This window comes from Rattus rattus, chromosome 7, assembly GCF_011064425.1.
Source record: "Rattus rattus isolate New Zealand chromosome 7, Rrattus_CSIRO_v1, whole genome shotgun sequence".
Taxonomy (NCBI): Eukaryota; Metazoa; Chordata; class Mammalia; order Rodentia; family Muridae; genus Rattus; species Rattus rattus.
This window is the reverse complement of record NC_046160.1, coordinates 117,970,364-117,985,653: the sequence shown is the minus strand read 5'-3', so window position 1 is coordinate 117,985,653 and position 15,290 is coordinate 117,970,364. Positions and strand designations below refer to the sequence as shown.

Here is a 15,290-nt window from a genome sequence, read left to right as displayed (position 1 = left end):
GAAGGTGGAGGAGTTCATTGGTTGAGCATTTACTGTGTGTGTATATGTGCAAAGACCCTGCACCAATCTCTACACCGGAAAACACAGAGGAAAATTATCACTTGGGAAGCAGCATCATTGTTAGAATTGATAATTTCTTTTAAAAGATTTAGATAGCCAAAACTGTAATCCTATTTCTGAAATTTATGAACTGTAACCAGAAAAATAAAAGTAACTATACACTAAATTTCATCATCTGGAAGGAGAAAAATCAAAGCTATCTTGTAGATCTACAGTGGTGATTAAAATGGAATATGCTTTTTAAAGCTCTTTTTTATCTCCTCCTTACTGTGGGGTGTGTGGGTGTGTCTGTCTTTCTGTCTGTCTGTCTGTATACATGCTCATATGTCTGCTCATATGTTTATTGGAAATTGAACTCAAGGACTCCCCAACTAGGTAAGCTCCCTCCATACCAATCTAAAATCCCATCCTCCCTTTTTGTTTGAGATAGGATGTGACTAACTTACTCAGACCAGCCCTAAACTCACTCTGTATCTAGGAAAGTCTTGGATTTTGCGATCCTGCCTCTGTCTCACAAGCTGCCAGGATCCCAGGCCTGTGCCACCAAGGCTGGCTTGATAACATTCTTGACATATGGTAGGGGTTCACACAGTCTCTGTGTCATTTTCACTTGTGTGATTATGGTGATGTTCAGAGGAAACATAATTTAAAATGATCTAACGTAGGGAAAATAAAACTCCCATTCTAACATGGCTACTGTTATGCACATGATACCGGTGAGGACGGATTACCTTATCGAGCACTGAGTATGGATTCTCTGCCTTAAATCCAAGAGGGGCATAGCTCCTAAATCTCTCTCTGAATTCTGCTTGCTTTTCCTGATCAGAGGACAAAAGTGAATGTCAGTCAGATAGCTTTAGTTATCCTTTTCAAACTTCCCTTAAAAATTAAACAAACACAAACCCAGTAACCAACTCACATCAAACAAAATACATTTTTTCCTTAGAAGAGTGACCTCTGCGTTTTGGAGTGGCGAGACCTCATGCCTGACCATGGCTGCGATCTTCTTGGTGGTTTCCCATCTTTCAGGTAATTCCTGTACAAAAAGATGCAATGGATATCACTTTAGTTCCTGAAACAACTCAACCACATGAGGTCAAACAATTCTTTCTTTATTCTGATCCAGGGCATCGTTTAGAGGTAAGCTGTGTCAATAACGCAAGGCTACAGTGTAGTGATAAAGGGGGTTAGAGCCAGGGCATCTCCCATTCAGGTACCAGCGTTGCTTTCATGTTAGAATTGGCAGAAATCTTTCAAAATAAAAACTCATCCCCAAAACACTCCACTGTTACGGGGATAAAATTAAAGAGTTGTGTGGGGGGAGGGGGTGATCCGTTAGTGAATTTTAGCCTGCTATGACAGTGTGGACCTATAATCCTGGGGGGAGCAGTGAGGGGGCGACACACCAAGACAGAAGAATTCCCGGGACTTGCTAGCCAAATGGGTGAACTTTAGGTTCAGTAAGAGACCTTCTTTTAAAAAGTGATTAAGTGATTCAGGAAAATGTGCATCATTAAAATGTGACTTCCACATGCAGGTGAAAAGATATGCCTATGTGTACACACACACACACATACATACACACACACACATATGCACATACACACACACACACACACACACACACACACACACACAATTGAAGTGCACTGGGCATGACTTCACTGGTTTCTAAAAACCAAAAATATAAGTCAGGTATCTTTATCAATTAAGTAAGTTTATTTTAAAAAATTTAAAAAGCCTTGCTTTGAAACTTTGGTCTAGGTAGGGAAAAGCTACAGTGTGACTCTATTTCTTCCTCTTCTCATGGTTTACAACAGGGTTTGAGCTGGCTCATGATGGTGAGTTTTAGCATTGAAGTCGGTCCATTTGGGGCAAGGAGTAATTTTTGAAGGAATTTAAGAGGCAAAGGGGCAGGGAAGGTCAATTCCTACTTGATGTTGAACAAAACCAGCATAAGCAGTTGAGGTACCATCTCCTCTCTGCCTTCTCTACCTACTACAGTACAGACAGGTGAAGAGGAACTGAGGGGTGTTTGTTTTCGTCTTTGTTTTGGTTTGGTTTTGGCTTTTTGTTTTGAAGAGCCACGAGGTATGGTTCCCATGGAGAGGCATGCCTATGTCCAAGGACACTGAACTTGTTTTGTCATACAAAGCCACACACTGTGACGCGGATGTTACTTGCTGACTGAACTTGGAAATGGGAAGACTCTACAAACTACTTTGAAACCCTCTGATGAACAAACCATTAGCTGTGGATTATGAGGAGGGAACTGTGCTAGGTACATGCAGTGTATGTGTGGAGAGGGTATTCCGGAGGTCACACACATCTTTTGACTTTAAATAGTATGGAGTCTCTAAAAGAAAATGAAAAAGGCACGCCCAGAGCTACTTCACACGGCACACTGTGCTAATGCTTTTCAGCAAGCCAACCAGTCATAGGTCCACGCGGTTACGAAGCAATCGAATGCCATGACCGGAATCCCTCCAACTCAGGAACCAACAGACTTGGGGTATAAAACGTGTTGCCTTATCTTTTGCCTCCTCTTATCAAAATCCTGCATCTTGTGGTTCTGTATTCTATTCCTAGTACTACATTGCTTGCCTTTAATCCCAATAACTCAGGAGGTAAAGGCCAGGAATGGGGAGGAAAGAAATTCACGGTGAACCTTAGCAATATCATGAGTCTGAGGCCCAAGTGGGGTATGCTAGGCCGTGTCTCAAACAAGAACAAGAACACAACCCAAATTCAGTATTACTCAGCTTCCCATCAGAAGCCACAGTCAGGAAGTTAGGGAGACAGGAGACAACTCAAGCCCTTTACCTTCCCAAAATACAGCAGACCTGACAGGTGTTTGTAGATTCAAAACAACCTTGACATGAATACATTTTCTTAAATACAGAAAGATCAGATGATGCCAAAAGTCTAATAAATAGCATTCAACTCAGGGAGGAGGTAACTGCGTGTGAGGTGCAGTGGACGAGGGGTGGGAGAGATGGGGTTGATAGGACCTGTGATTAGAAGCTCAGTGTTACTGCAGAGTAGACTGAGGAGGGATGATAGGGACTAAGATAGCTCCTGTCATCTGGGTTGAGAGGTAGTAAGAACTGAATTAAAATGAGAACAGAAGCACCAAGGAGAGAATAGACTGAGCGAGTACTGTACAAGGAGGACTACTGGACATAGAGGACTAGGGCACATAGAGGACTAGGGCACATAGAGGACTAGGGCACATAGAGGACTAGGGCACATAGAGGACTACTGCAAGTGGAAGCCAGCTTTCTGGAGGTAAAGGCCCATGACCTTAGAATGACACTGAACCTCTCAGGAACACAAACCATATATATATATATATATATATATATATATATATATATATATATATGCATATATACATACATACATACATATATACACACACATATGTATGTTTATGGAGAGGTGATAGATATATAGATATAGATAGATATAGGTGATATAGATAAGTATAGAGATAGAGATGGATATAGGTATAGTTATAGGTATAGGTATAGATATAGATATAAATATAGATATAGATAGAAGCCTCAAACTGCCCAAGTTATTCAGTTAAAGTTACACCTCGACTTATTTTCTCCTGGTCGACCTATCAGTATCCTGCTTCTGTAACTCTGATAGTCTAATATTTGTAATATAATCAAACCTTGAGGGAGTCAAATGTTCATACTATAAATTTTGGAGGAAAAGGATAATTCCCCTCATTGATAAAGTGTATTATAACTGGCTCCTCTGTGAGATTTATGGCAAGGTCCAAGATCTGACTCAAAGAACACCCAAAATCATCTTCTAAGAAGAATTACTGGAGCAGTGAGGTAGGTTAGGGGGTAAAGTGTCACCAGGACTGAGTTTGATCCCGATGACCCACAAGGTAGAGGGAGAGAACCAAATCGTGACAACCGTCCTCTGACCTTCCCTCATGCACTACCTCCCAACATACACTGGAGAAGAAAAAGTAAAAACTAAGTTAATACCAAGATCTTTGAAGCAGATGCTATTGTAGTTATTTGGGCTCTCCATGCTGTTCCGAAGCTGTCTGCTCAGTTTGTCACCTTGCCAAATTTAGCATCTTAAGAATACTTTCATATAATACAGAATAATTCATACACAGTAGCTCTCTGTGCCTTTTATGGTCAAAGAGCACTTGTAATAATACATTGTGGCATTTTATCCTGTTAAAAATACATAACTATATATAACTATATAACTATAAATATCAATATATCAATATATATCAAATCGGTGAAAACCAATTTGGCAATTCTTCAAAAAGTCATAAATAAAACTACTATATGACCCAGCAAGTCCACTCCTATGTACACACCAGTCAGAAGTGAAAACAGATATTCAAATAACCATGTATTGATGTTTGAAACAAAACAACTTACACTAGCAAAGATGGAGGCAAGTCTAACACCCATGAGCAGACAGATGGGTGGACAGTGCAGTGTAGGCTTACAATGGAACACCATTTAGCCACAAAAGAGAACAAAATATTGATAATGTTATAAAGTGAGTAGGCTTCAAAAATATTACATCAGGTGACGTCAAATGCAATAGGCTAGGCCTTAAATGACCCAGAATACATAAATCTAAGAGAAAAGGGTTGCCATGGGTTGAAGAACAGGGCTTGGCTTGGGGTAGAGAAAAACTGGCACTGAACAGAAGTGATGATTACACTACGCTGTGAGACATTAAATCCCACTTAAATGTACATTCAAAATACTACTTTCATATTAGCTTAGCTGTCAATTTCTTCTGGATAAGAAAGAAATAACCAAAATAAGTTGAAAATATCAGATCCAAACAAAAACAATAATCTAAAACGAAAAAAATTCACATGAAATATTTTAATGAAATGGAAATGGACTCCAAGTATTACCTAGTTTGCCAAGGAAGATAGATAAGAGCTGATTTCACAATACCGAAAAACAGATGTTGTAGCTGGAGACATAACTCAGTGCATGTGAGAGCTTGCTGGGGAAGTATAAAACCTAGGTCCAGACTCTAACGCCCATTTAAAACTCTGGGAGTGTGCATGCATACTGTAAGCCCATAGCTGTGGGGGGCCAGCCTCAACCATCTACAGAACCCCAATATGCATGGCAGGAGAGGCTCAACTGTAAGGTTTTTCTTTTGCTCATAAATTCGGTCAAATTAAATAGACCTTGCTCATACGCTGGCACACACAAGCCACCAAATGTTTCCAAAGCCCGGGCAGTGTGAAACAGAAATCTGACTGGAAAACACAAAGATTTCCCCATGTAGACCAGACTTCCAATTTTTGACTCTACATCATCACATCCGTGCCATGTTTCCAAGCCTAGAACGCTTCTCAGATTGCAGGCAACTGGGGAAGGAGAAGAGTAAGGATATGGTTGCTCTGTACACATGAAAATGATGGTAAGATGGTAATACTGGGAGGTTGTCAACCACTCAGTCACCGGGATGACAGTGGCACAGTGGTTGAGATCTTATGAAACACACAGAGATGAATGTTGGCTGGCTTTATGCTTCTACTGTACATAGAGTATTACTATACACAGAGGAATGCTGCACATAGAGGCTACCTTTCTGGAGGAAAAGGGCCATGACCTTGGAATGACACTCTCAGGAACACAAGAAAATTAGATAGATAGATAGATAGATAGATAGATAGATAGATAGATAGATAGATAGATAGATAGATAGGAAGGAAGGAAGGAAGGAAGGAAGGAAGGAAGGAAGGAAGGAAGGAAGGAAGGAAGGAAGGGAGATGGATGGATGGATGGATGGATGGATGGATGGATGGATGGATGGATGGATCATATAGTCCCAAACTACCCAAGTTATTCATTTAAAGTTACACCTCAACTCATTTTCTCCTAATTAGCCTATCAGTATCCTGCTTCTGTAACACTGAAAGTCTAATATTTTCAATATAATCAAACCTTGAGGGAGTCAAATGCAAATGGTCATGCTATAAATTCTGGAGAAAACAGATAATTCCCCTCACTGATGAATTATGTCATAACTGGCTTCAGGTTTTTCACCTGTACCATGAAAACACTGTTTGCATCTGCAGGTCCTACTGTGACAAGAGTGTGTTGTGTGAAGTACCTGGCTAATGGAGTCACTCAGCTGCTGGCAACTGTGCGGTTTTCACGGGCACTTACCTCCAGCTGGGCATAGACTTGCTCAGGCATCTTCTGGCCATAGCTTTCCAGAAGCGTGATGGTTTCCTTCAGAGGTTCAAAGAGCTCATCAGTAGCTCTCTGTCGGCTTCTTACAGCCAGGAGGTGACCCATGATGTCAACTAAGCCATCGTGATCACCCTCACGTGGCTGTCTCTGAAGTCCTGCATTTGTCTGCTTGATGAATCCTTGCAGCTCACTCAGACTGTAACGAATGCATAGACATGTATGGACATAAGCTAGGTTAACAAAAACATCTTAATCACACATTTCAAGGCAGGACTGTTCATCCTAGCAGGAAGACAGAACGAGCGAGTATCCATCACCAGATGTAAGCATCCCTTCATGTCATTTCTGACATTCCTCATCCACACTACAGCCGAGACCTGTTTTGGCAACTGCTTACCAATCTCTATCTCTGTGGTTACTTATGATGACACTTTATAGAAATGGAGTAATGCTCTATGTGACCCACTGCCTTTGCCACCTTTAAGGGTTTTAAGTCCATTTGTGTACGAGTATTACAAGGCTTGATGGGATCTTATTTCCATTATGTACAAACGTTATTTGTTAAACCTACTCTAACGTTAGCAGTGCAAATACTCTTGAAATTAATTGGTCAACTATAAATCAGTCAGCTGTGGGTACACATAGGAAGGCAGAGGTCAACTTCAGGCGTCATTCTTTAGGTTCCACGCAACATATTTTGGTTTTGAGTCAGGGTCTCCTATTGAACCTGGAGCATGCTGGTTTAGGCTGGCTAATGGGCAAGCTCCAGGGACTCTGTCTCCACCTTCCTACCTTTGGGATTACAAGCACACCCAGTGTTTGCACAGGTATAGGGGATTGTACTCAGGTCCTCACGCTTATATGACAAGAACATTACTGACTGAGCCATCCTCACAACCCAATGCCAAGGGCTTGTACTGTTTCAAACACAGAAGTCAAGGCTACCTGTCGATGACAAATCTTAGCAGATGCTCTTGAAACATCCAGCTCCACTTCTTGATCACGTTGAGCAAGCTCAACTTGAAAGGTCTCATGTCTATCTTGAACCAACTGTTAAACACTTGGAAGTCATCAAACTTGCTCATCTGAACATACAAGGCTTCATAAATGTCGATCTGTAAGATTAGGAAATAAATAACTATACAGCCACAGCATGGAAGGGCAGTGAACAGAACTAAACGCTAAGGAGTTTGCCTTGCCTGTTCTTTGAACTGTTCTAGTGTTGGTGGCTGCAGGATGTCCTCGCCTGCAGGAGCATCCATTTCCTCAGATGGTACAGCATGGCTATACAGGAGGAACTGCCTTAGAATCTCTACTCGGTCATCTACCCACAGGTAAGAGTAGGTCTCCAGAGAACTTCTGAACTCCAAGACTTTATCGATGACATCAGCAACTCTATTCATTATCTCCTGCCGGACCTCTGCCAGGCCTAGCATGTTGTCCATATCATTCTAAACGAAAGGAAACCAAACATGCTTTTAAAGAAAGAATTCTTACCATGACATTATCCTAGGTGATTCTTCAAGGGAGAACACTCAGCAAACGAAAAATAAAATAAAAATTTTAAAAGACCAGTGTTGCATTTACTGGTATCTTTCTGGGACTCACCATCCCAGTTTGGTTCCTGAGAGATTACCTGGTAGTCTGGGATGTCCAGGTGTGCCGCCACACGCCCCATCTGGGCAGACACCTTGAAGCTGCCACACAACATTGCCTCCACCAGATTGTAGAAGCCATCCCCAGCCTCTCTTTCTAAAGGGGGCTTGAACACAATCTCTGGGGGCATTAAGAGCATTTGTGCTTGAAAAAATGGCGCGGGTTTTAACTGTTTCTCTGTGTTCCTCAGGAAGAAGTCCAGGTCATGCAAGATGGTCTGAAAAAAGCCTTCCACCACAATGTCATCAATGAATTCCACATAAATTTTCCAGGAATCCAGGGAAGGATCAGCTCTGAAGAGCTTCCGGTTCTCCTAAGAACAAAGCATTAGAGGGTTGGGATTAATGATAACCAGCATAAAAAGGAGGAGCACTACAAGAGAGGCTGTTGAAGAAAGGATTGAGTTTTTGTGCATGGCACTGAAACATTCAAACCTAAGGCTATAGAATCCCAAGGTAGATGGCAAATACTGCTGGAGGATTTTATAATAGTATAACACTAAACTCACTTATCACATATGTTCAAAAAGTATCCCTTAGAAGAAAAATCAACTTGAAAATTGCTATCTTCAAATACAGGCAAGAAATATACCAGTCCCCAAAATATTATGTCCCAGGCTCTAGTTCTTGCTCTTGGGCAAATTTTGCTATCTAGGGCTCTTTTGTAAATATAAAGAGATTTTCTTATGTCCTTCTGAGGACGCTATTCTGGGACACTGGAATATTACCAAGGTGGAGATGAGAATCCTATAGGTTTGCTGTTCTCAAATGTAAGAGCTACTTCTCTTGGAGATTTTTTTATGTCCTGCTCTGTATCTGCAACATCCAAATTTGTGACCTGTATGCATGCAGCACACATTCTGAGAACCTGACACAGCAGCCTTTTCTTCTGTGGTCACTAGAAGGCAAAAGGATAAATACAAAAGCAAGAGGGGAAAATCCTAAAGACCATCCTTGTTCAGTCTCCTATGGAAGATATGAAAAACAAATACTTATGATAAATTTAGAGTCACACATGTGGAAGCCAGCAGCTGTGCAGGACTGGAAATCTCCATCCTTTCCTGTCCCTAGGGCAGGGCCTCTCTGATACACCAGTCACACCAGAATCACTTTGCTACGCTGCTAAGGTTCTCAGAAGAGATGGGCTTTTATGTATTTAGGGGAAAGTAGAACTCAGGTTCCTTCTAGAACCATGGTGATATCCATTTCTACCAAACTCCAACCTAGCTTATTCCTAATGAGGTTTACACTATCAAGTCTCTTTGCCAAGGTTCCAATGATTTCTACTTTTCCCAGCTCATGTCCAGCTGTGGCCTTCATGTCTAGATCCTGAGTGTGGAATGGAACAGAGGTGAGCTCTTCCCAACTCTGCTCCTCTCAGAGCACCACTATCTCCTTTCAAAAGGAATCCTCCTCCTCTGCTAACCTTATGGAGTACTGCAAGGACCTCTTCTTCATCTACAACCAATTTCCATTTATTATTGTCTAATAACTATATATTATATACTGTACACATGCATAAATACATGTATATATAATACATATATACATATTACATACATTCATAATTTGTGATTATCAGTTCTGTGTTAGTCTCCTGGACTTGTGCCTTAAACACAAGACACTTCCAATGCAACCTGTATCAACATCTTTGATAACCATCTTTAGCTGACACTCTCCAGTCCAAATCCTGTTTCTTCCCCCAAAACCTGATTCAATACCTTCTCCCTGTATCAGAGACCTCATTTCTTGATCTGCTTAGACTTGAAACCTTGATTTCCCTGACTCCCTACAGCAAGTCTCATTGGCTCTTCCTTCAAAATATATCCAAGCCTCATCATTACTAAACTGTAAAAATATCTCTGGCAAATCGTGACATGGAGGCCTCCACACTCAAGGATACTTGTTGGCACAGACAGTTCAAATGTAAAACTGCAGCGGCAGAACTAAGGGCAATACATTTTTCACCAAGCCCCCTCCCCAATAGGTACACCCCCATTCACAGTCTACAAAACCCCTAGCCCTGTGTGCCATGATGCACAGTCTCCCCTTCCATGGAGAACTGTCTTCGTTGCTTCTGTTGAGGTCAGTTTCCTCTCTGATTTCATGCCAGTCATGATTAATCCCCCATGACCTAGGCCAAACCATTTCTCACTGGATCATGATGCTCACCTCCTGACTGGCTCTGTCTCTTGTTTCCTGCCTCCTTGTGGCTTACATTCAACAGAAGCAGCTTTGAGCAGAGTCTCTGGCTGCTATCTTCCCATCAGGTCAAAGTCTTCACCATAGCTACCAAACCTGTGATATGTGCACATGGACCACTCTAAATGTTATCCCAGAACCGTTCCTCACATATATTCCTTATCACAATGATCTTTGGGTGGGCCAGGTTGCTACACCTCAGATCTTAGGCTCTTTTGCTACTTACTACCCTCAGCCTTCTGTAGGACTTCTCATTTAGTGACGAGGGCTCCTAATGTCTCCATTTAAAGTTTAGCTGACTCTGACTCTGTCCCTAGCCCATAATCCCTGCTGTTTTACATGGCTGCCTTAGTGGTAACCGACATAACAGCTACTTATTTTCTCTTGCCCTTTTCCCTGACCAGAGAGCATCAGCTCCATGATTCAGTGTCTGATGGTTCTTCTCTTAACTTGCTTGCTTTTAGTTCTTGCTTCTCCCTTTTGTTGTTTTATTTTGTTTCCTCAATTGTTTACCTTAGAAATCTGCTTATTGGTAATTTGAAAAACCCAAATATGCACACATATACATACATACAGATAGATAGACATGCATACATACAGAAAATTATTTTATTATATTACAGATGCTTTGTGCCCACCAAGGTTAGAAATGTGTATTGGATCCTCTGGAACTGAAGTTGTAGATGATTATGAGCTGTCATGTGATCTTGAGAATGGAACCCAGGTCCTCTACAAGAGCCTCTTAACCACCGAGCCATCTTTCTAGCTCCAAGAAACCCAAATGTATATTTTAAAAGCAGAGTAATATCTGCTGTCATCTTTGGGAGGTCATGAAAACATGGTGGCTAACACCAGCCAACCAAATGGTAGAATTAAATAGCAGTCAATGGGATCAGCTCAAGGGGACAAACAGGGATTCCCAACTCTATCTTTTCAGTTTGGTCATCGTCCCTCATATTCACATCTCTCCCTGGGGAATGAGGATTGGGGGCTACACAAACCACAGGGGAATAACACAAATCCTTCCACCTTAAACTCGACTCTAACCATCTACGAACTCCTTCAGGCTTGATCTACAACATTAGGTTCAGCATTTGTGGCTCTTTACCAAATAAAAAGACCTATATCCATTAAAATATCAGAAGCCATTACCTCCACCAGGTTGTGTATCTTGCAGCCATCTTCTCGGATCAGCTTGTATTTCTTAGCAAACAGACCCCCCTTGTCATCCAAGGTTAAGGCAGCCTCTCTTCTGGTCTCCCTCCGGGGCAGCAGTGGCCACTCAGCCCAGGCCTGCATGGTTTGCTGGATTGTTCGCACATTGCTCTGAGTCTGTGATGCTCTGCGCTCCAGCTCGGCAGTGGCCACCTGCACCTTCTCCATGTAGACCCAGAAGTCATCTTGCCATGTCAGCCAGGTTGCAGCCACCCTGAGCTGCTCATCAATGGCTCCAAGCTCTTTCTCAATGAGAGGGTATTCAACTTCCAGAAGGGTCTGTTTCAGCTTATTGTATCCTTGTACAAGGAGCTCGAGATTCCCAATGTGCTGAGCAAGACCAAGCAACCAAGCAAGAAGACACAAAACAAAAAAGGGCCAGATACGTTAGCACCTCTGAGAGGGCCCAAATGCCACAGGTTTCCAAACCAAGAAATAAAATTCAAAATATTTTTATCTCAAAGATAATAACTATCAAAAGCCACAAACCTTTAAAATAATGTTCCTTTTCTGGAAAATGCCTAAAGCTGAATCTGGTATGTCGGACTTCTTCAGCATCAAAAGGTATTTGACTTCTCTCAGTACCGCCACAAGCTATTTCAAGAATAGTAAGGATTATTTCCTACTTTAAGAATACATTTCTGGGCCAATGAGGTAAATAGTGAGTAGAAGCATTTGCTATGTGGACCTGACAACTTTAACACAGTCCTTGGATCCCATGGAAAAACTCAGATGTGCTCACGTACCCAGCAGTTCTAAGAACTCCTACAGTCACATGAGGTGGAGAGAGGTGGATGGGCTGGAAGCTCATGGAGTTGGTGTAGAAACAAGAGACAATCTCAGAAGCAAGGAGGAAAACTACTCCTGCGAAGCTGTCCTCTGACCTGCCCCATGTGCTTCGCATATCTGCTTTCTCTCTCCCTATCCCCCGCATAATAAAAATCTCAAAAAATAAGAAAACCTTTCAAGGTTAAGCTGATCTTGACTTGAAATAATTAAATGTCTTCTAGCAATTACTGTGTTTCTGGTTCAAAGTGAACAGACTTTTGCTACACACTTTGTTACATACCAAGAATGCTTGTCTTCATGCATGCATAAACATACACGCACGCATGCGCACGCGCACACACGCACTGCTGTATTTATAGCCTATGTCATTACAATTAAACATAGGGCTGTATTTACAGCATATGTCGTTTTTGGTTAATTAAAGTTCTGTCTTAAAATTTGAGCATTGCACAATCCACACACTGCATGCAATGCGAGCTAATGGTTCTTTGATGTTTCTAATGGTTCTTTGTGCATGGTGGATGCCTCTAATTCTCACAGCTGTTCTTGAAGGGAGAACAAGGCTTTAAAGGTACTTAAACCCACAAGACTCTCAATTATCCCAAAAAAAACATTTCAAGCAATTGTTTTTATACTTGGTTCTCATGTTTATAGTAAAATTTTGCTATTTATCTATTATGAATTTATTGCAATTTTCAGAAAAAAATTAAACTCAGAACATGTAATATCTACAATATGTCCAAGAGACATCTCTTCTACCCATCTATGACATCTAAGTGATTGAAACACCACCCACTAAATCTACCTGGGAGGTGTAGGACAGGGAGACTAGTTTTATGAAATCAGAAATTAGTACTCAGCTTTCTGCATAGAATATGTTGGTGTATAAAATTTTCATTAGCAAAATAAGGTGATTATGGTATTTGCATTTGTTTTAGGAAAATAGGCCAGAGTTGGGTGTTCATCATGGCCCTCTAATTCATTAAGCCAACTTCCCACTCCCTAGGCACTCATTGGGATTTCTAGTGAGGGCTCTGGACAATCACCTCCACAATACTGAATGTTCTTCATTATCTGAAATTCACAAATTTTTTTTTTGTACCAGAAAGTTACAAAGAAGCTTGCCTTTACTACCATGCAAATTCAAGGTAGGTAAATAGAAAAAAAAACAATTTTGTGCTTCTTATCTAGAAAGTGAAAAGACCATGAGATAGGCTGTTTAAAATATATGTTGTACATGGAACATGTGGTTAGGCATGGTTTGTCACATGTCTAACATCAACCAACACTTGAGAGGGAAAGGCAGGTAGATCTCTTTGAGTTTGAAGTCAGCCTGGTCTATGTAAGGAGACCATGTCTCAAAAAAAGTCAATCTATCAGTCGATTAAAATATATGTATGTGTGTGGGAGACATATATACACATATTTACTAATTATGCACATGTGAAATACACACTATCTATCTATCCTCTCTTTCTCTCTTGCTAATATAGTCAGCCATGTGAGGAGGAGCATGGCTATAACCCAACACTACACAAGTAGAGTCAGGAAGATCATGCCAATTTCAGCCCCAAGAGACCAAGTTTAAAAACAAAACAAAACAAAACAAAACAACAAAAACACAACGGAAAATGTAATGAAATTAGGGCAGATATATTGAAAAGATTTGAAATCTCCTTTCGTCGTTACATAACAACATGGTCATCAAAAGAGCTATTGCATAAAAACAATCTATTCATTCCTGATGTTTATCTGGCTATTTTTTTTCATGTCATGAAAATGTTTTTTCATGTCAATGTGTTGTTTTTATTTTAAATTACTGTTTAACTACCATCAATTTAGCCGCCAGGATACAAGCTTATCTTCCCTTTGAAAGAAAGGACAGCAAACAGAAACACCATGGCCACCCAAAAAAAAAAAAAAAAAAAAAAGATAGGCCTTTGCTCCTTTTCATCTGTGGCTTTCATGTTTAATTAAAACAACCTGGTATTTGTTATGAAAATAGACAGACCGGAAGTCACCCAGGAGACTCTATGGGAACCAGTCAGCTGAGTTAAGGTTACTAAGTTCCCAGTTGTCTGACATGGAGCTAGAATATGGAGCACAGAAAAAATGGGATAGACCCCATCTTCAGTAGCTCACCAACAGGTGAGTATGGGGTGATAAAGTAATAAAGATGTTAATTAATTAGTAAGGAATGAAGAGGCTGGAGTAGAAACACAGGCTTGTAATCCCTGCTACTTAGTAGGCGGAGAGAGAGGATTGGTAGATCAACATTTTCCTTGAGCAACAGTGAGGCCTTGGTCTTGAAAAAAAGTCAATAAGGAACATTGTAATAAACAAAGAAGGTTTAAATAAATGCACTTACTGGTAGAGTGTTTGCTTAGAAACTATGAGGTCCTAAGTTCAACCAAACACATACACATACACATACACATATACAACAAAAAACAAAACAACAACAAAAAAACACACATGCATGCATACATGAATGCACAAAAACAAATCTCTGTAAAATACTTTCTTGTAAGCTTAAATTTATACCACTCCCAGAGTGGCCATTTTCCCAAAACAGAGTTTAAATAACCAAAGTGAATTCCACCGTCATCAGGGGAAGCTTCAGAGACAGAGTTGCTGCATCTTTAATGCACTTAGAGAGGCAAAGTCCTACCTTTGGGTCAAAGTTGACACTAAGAAGGCCGTTTATGGGACTGAATCTAACCAAGGGCTGATTCAGATTAAATTCACAGGTTTTGTCCACATTTCTTCTCCATTCACTATAGATGCGACTTTCAAATTGATCCAGCAAAGCGGTCATTTCAGCATACTTCTGACAGACTGCAGCCTCATCAGGACTGTCTGGAAATCTGCAGCAACAAGGTTTTTCTACTTTTCTACACATGTCACAGAGTGCAGCTTAGTTAACAAAAGAGAACAGGATTACAAATTATAAGGATCAGAGGGCGAAGCAATGAAAGCCACACAGTGCTTTAAAATTGTATTTACTTAAAGGCAATTTGTGGCCACCTCCTGTAGCCAGGCAGGACTTCCAATGGAGGGAGGAGGGCATCAACCTACCCATAAAACCTTTGACGCCAATTCTGGGCAGATGCCTACATGATGCACAGGGATAAAAAGCAGAGATTGAGGG

At 40.9% G+C, this 15,290-nt stretch overlaps 1 protein-coding gene across 1 annotated transcript in view; it reads right to left on the bottom strand.

The window, feature by feature from the left end:
* Dnah11 (dynein axonemal heavy chain 11) overlaps nucleotides 1–15,290 on the bottom strand; it is a 298,504-nt gene that overhangs the window by 239,629 nt on the left and 43,585 nt on the right. Inside the window, exons 12-20 of the mRNA XM_032908348.1 lie at nucleotides 14,811–15,006; nucleotides 11,840–11,944; nucleotides 11,288–11,680; nucleotides 7,915–8,247; nucleotides 7,478–7,729; nucleotides 7,224–7,393; nucleotides 6,252–6,474; nucleotides 980–1,096; nucleotides 792–878 (exon numbers count right to left, since the gene is read on the bottom strand). Of these exons, the coding sequence (XP_032764239.1) occupies nucleotides 792–878; nucleotides 980–1,096; nucleotides 6,252–6,474; nucleotides 7,224–7,393; nucleotides 7,478–7,729; nucleotides 7,915–8,247; nucleotides 11,288–11,680; nucleotides 11,840–11,944; nucleotides 14,811–15,006 (1,876 nt within the window). The remainder of the gene's footprint in view (nucleotides 1–791; nucleotides 879–979; nucleotides 1,097–6,251; nucleotides 6,475–7,223; nucleotides 7,394–7,477; nucleotides 7,730–7,914; nucleotides 8,248–11,287; nucleotides 11,681–11,839; nucleotides 11,945–14,810; nucleotides 15,007–15,290) is intronic.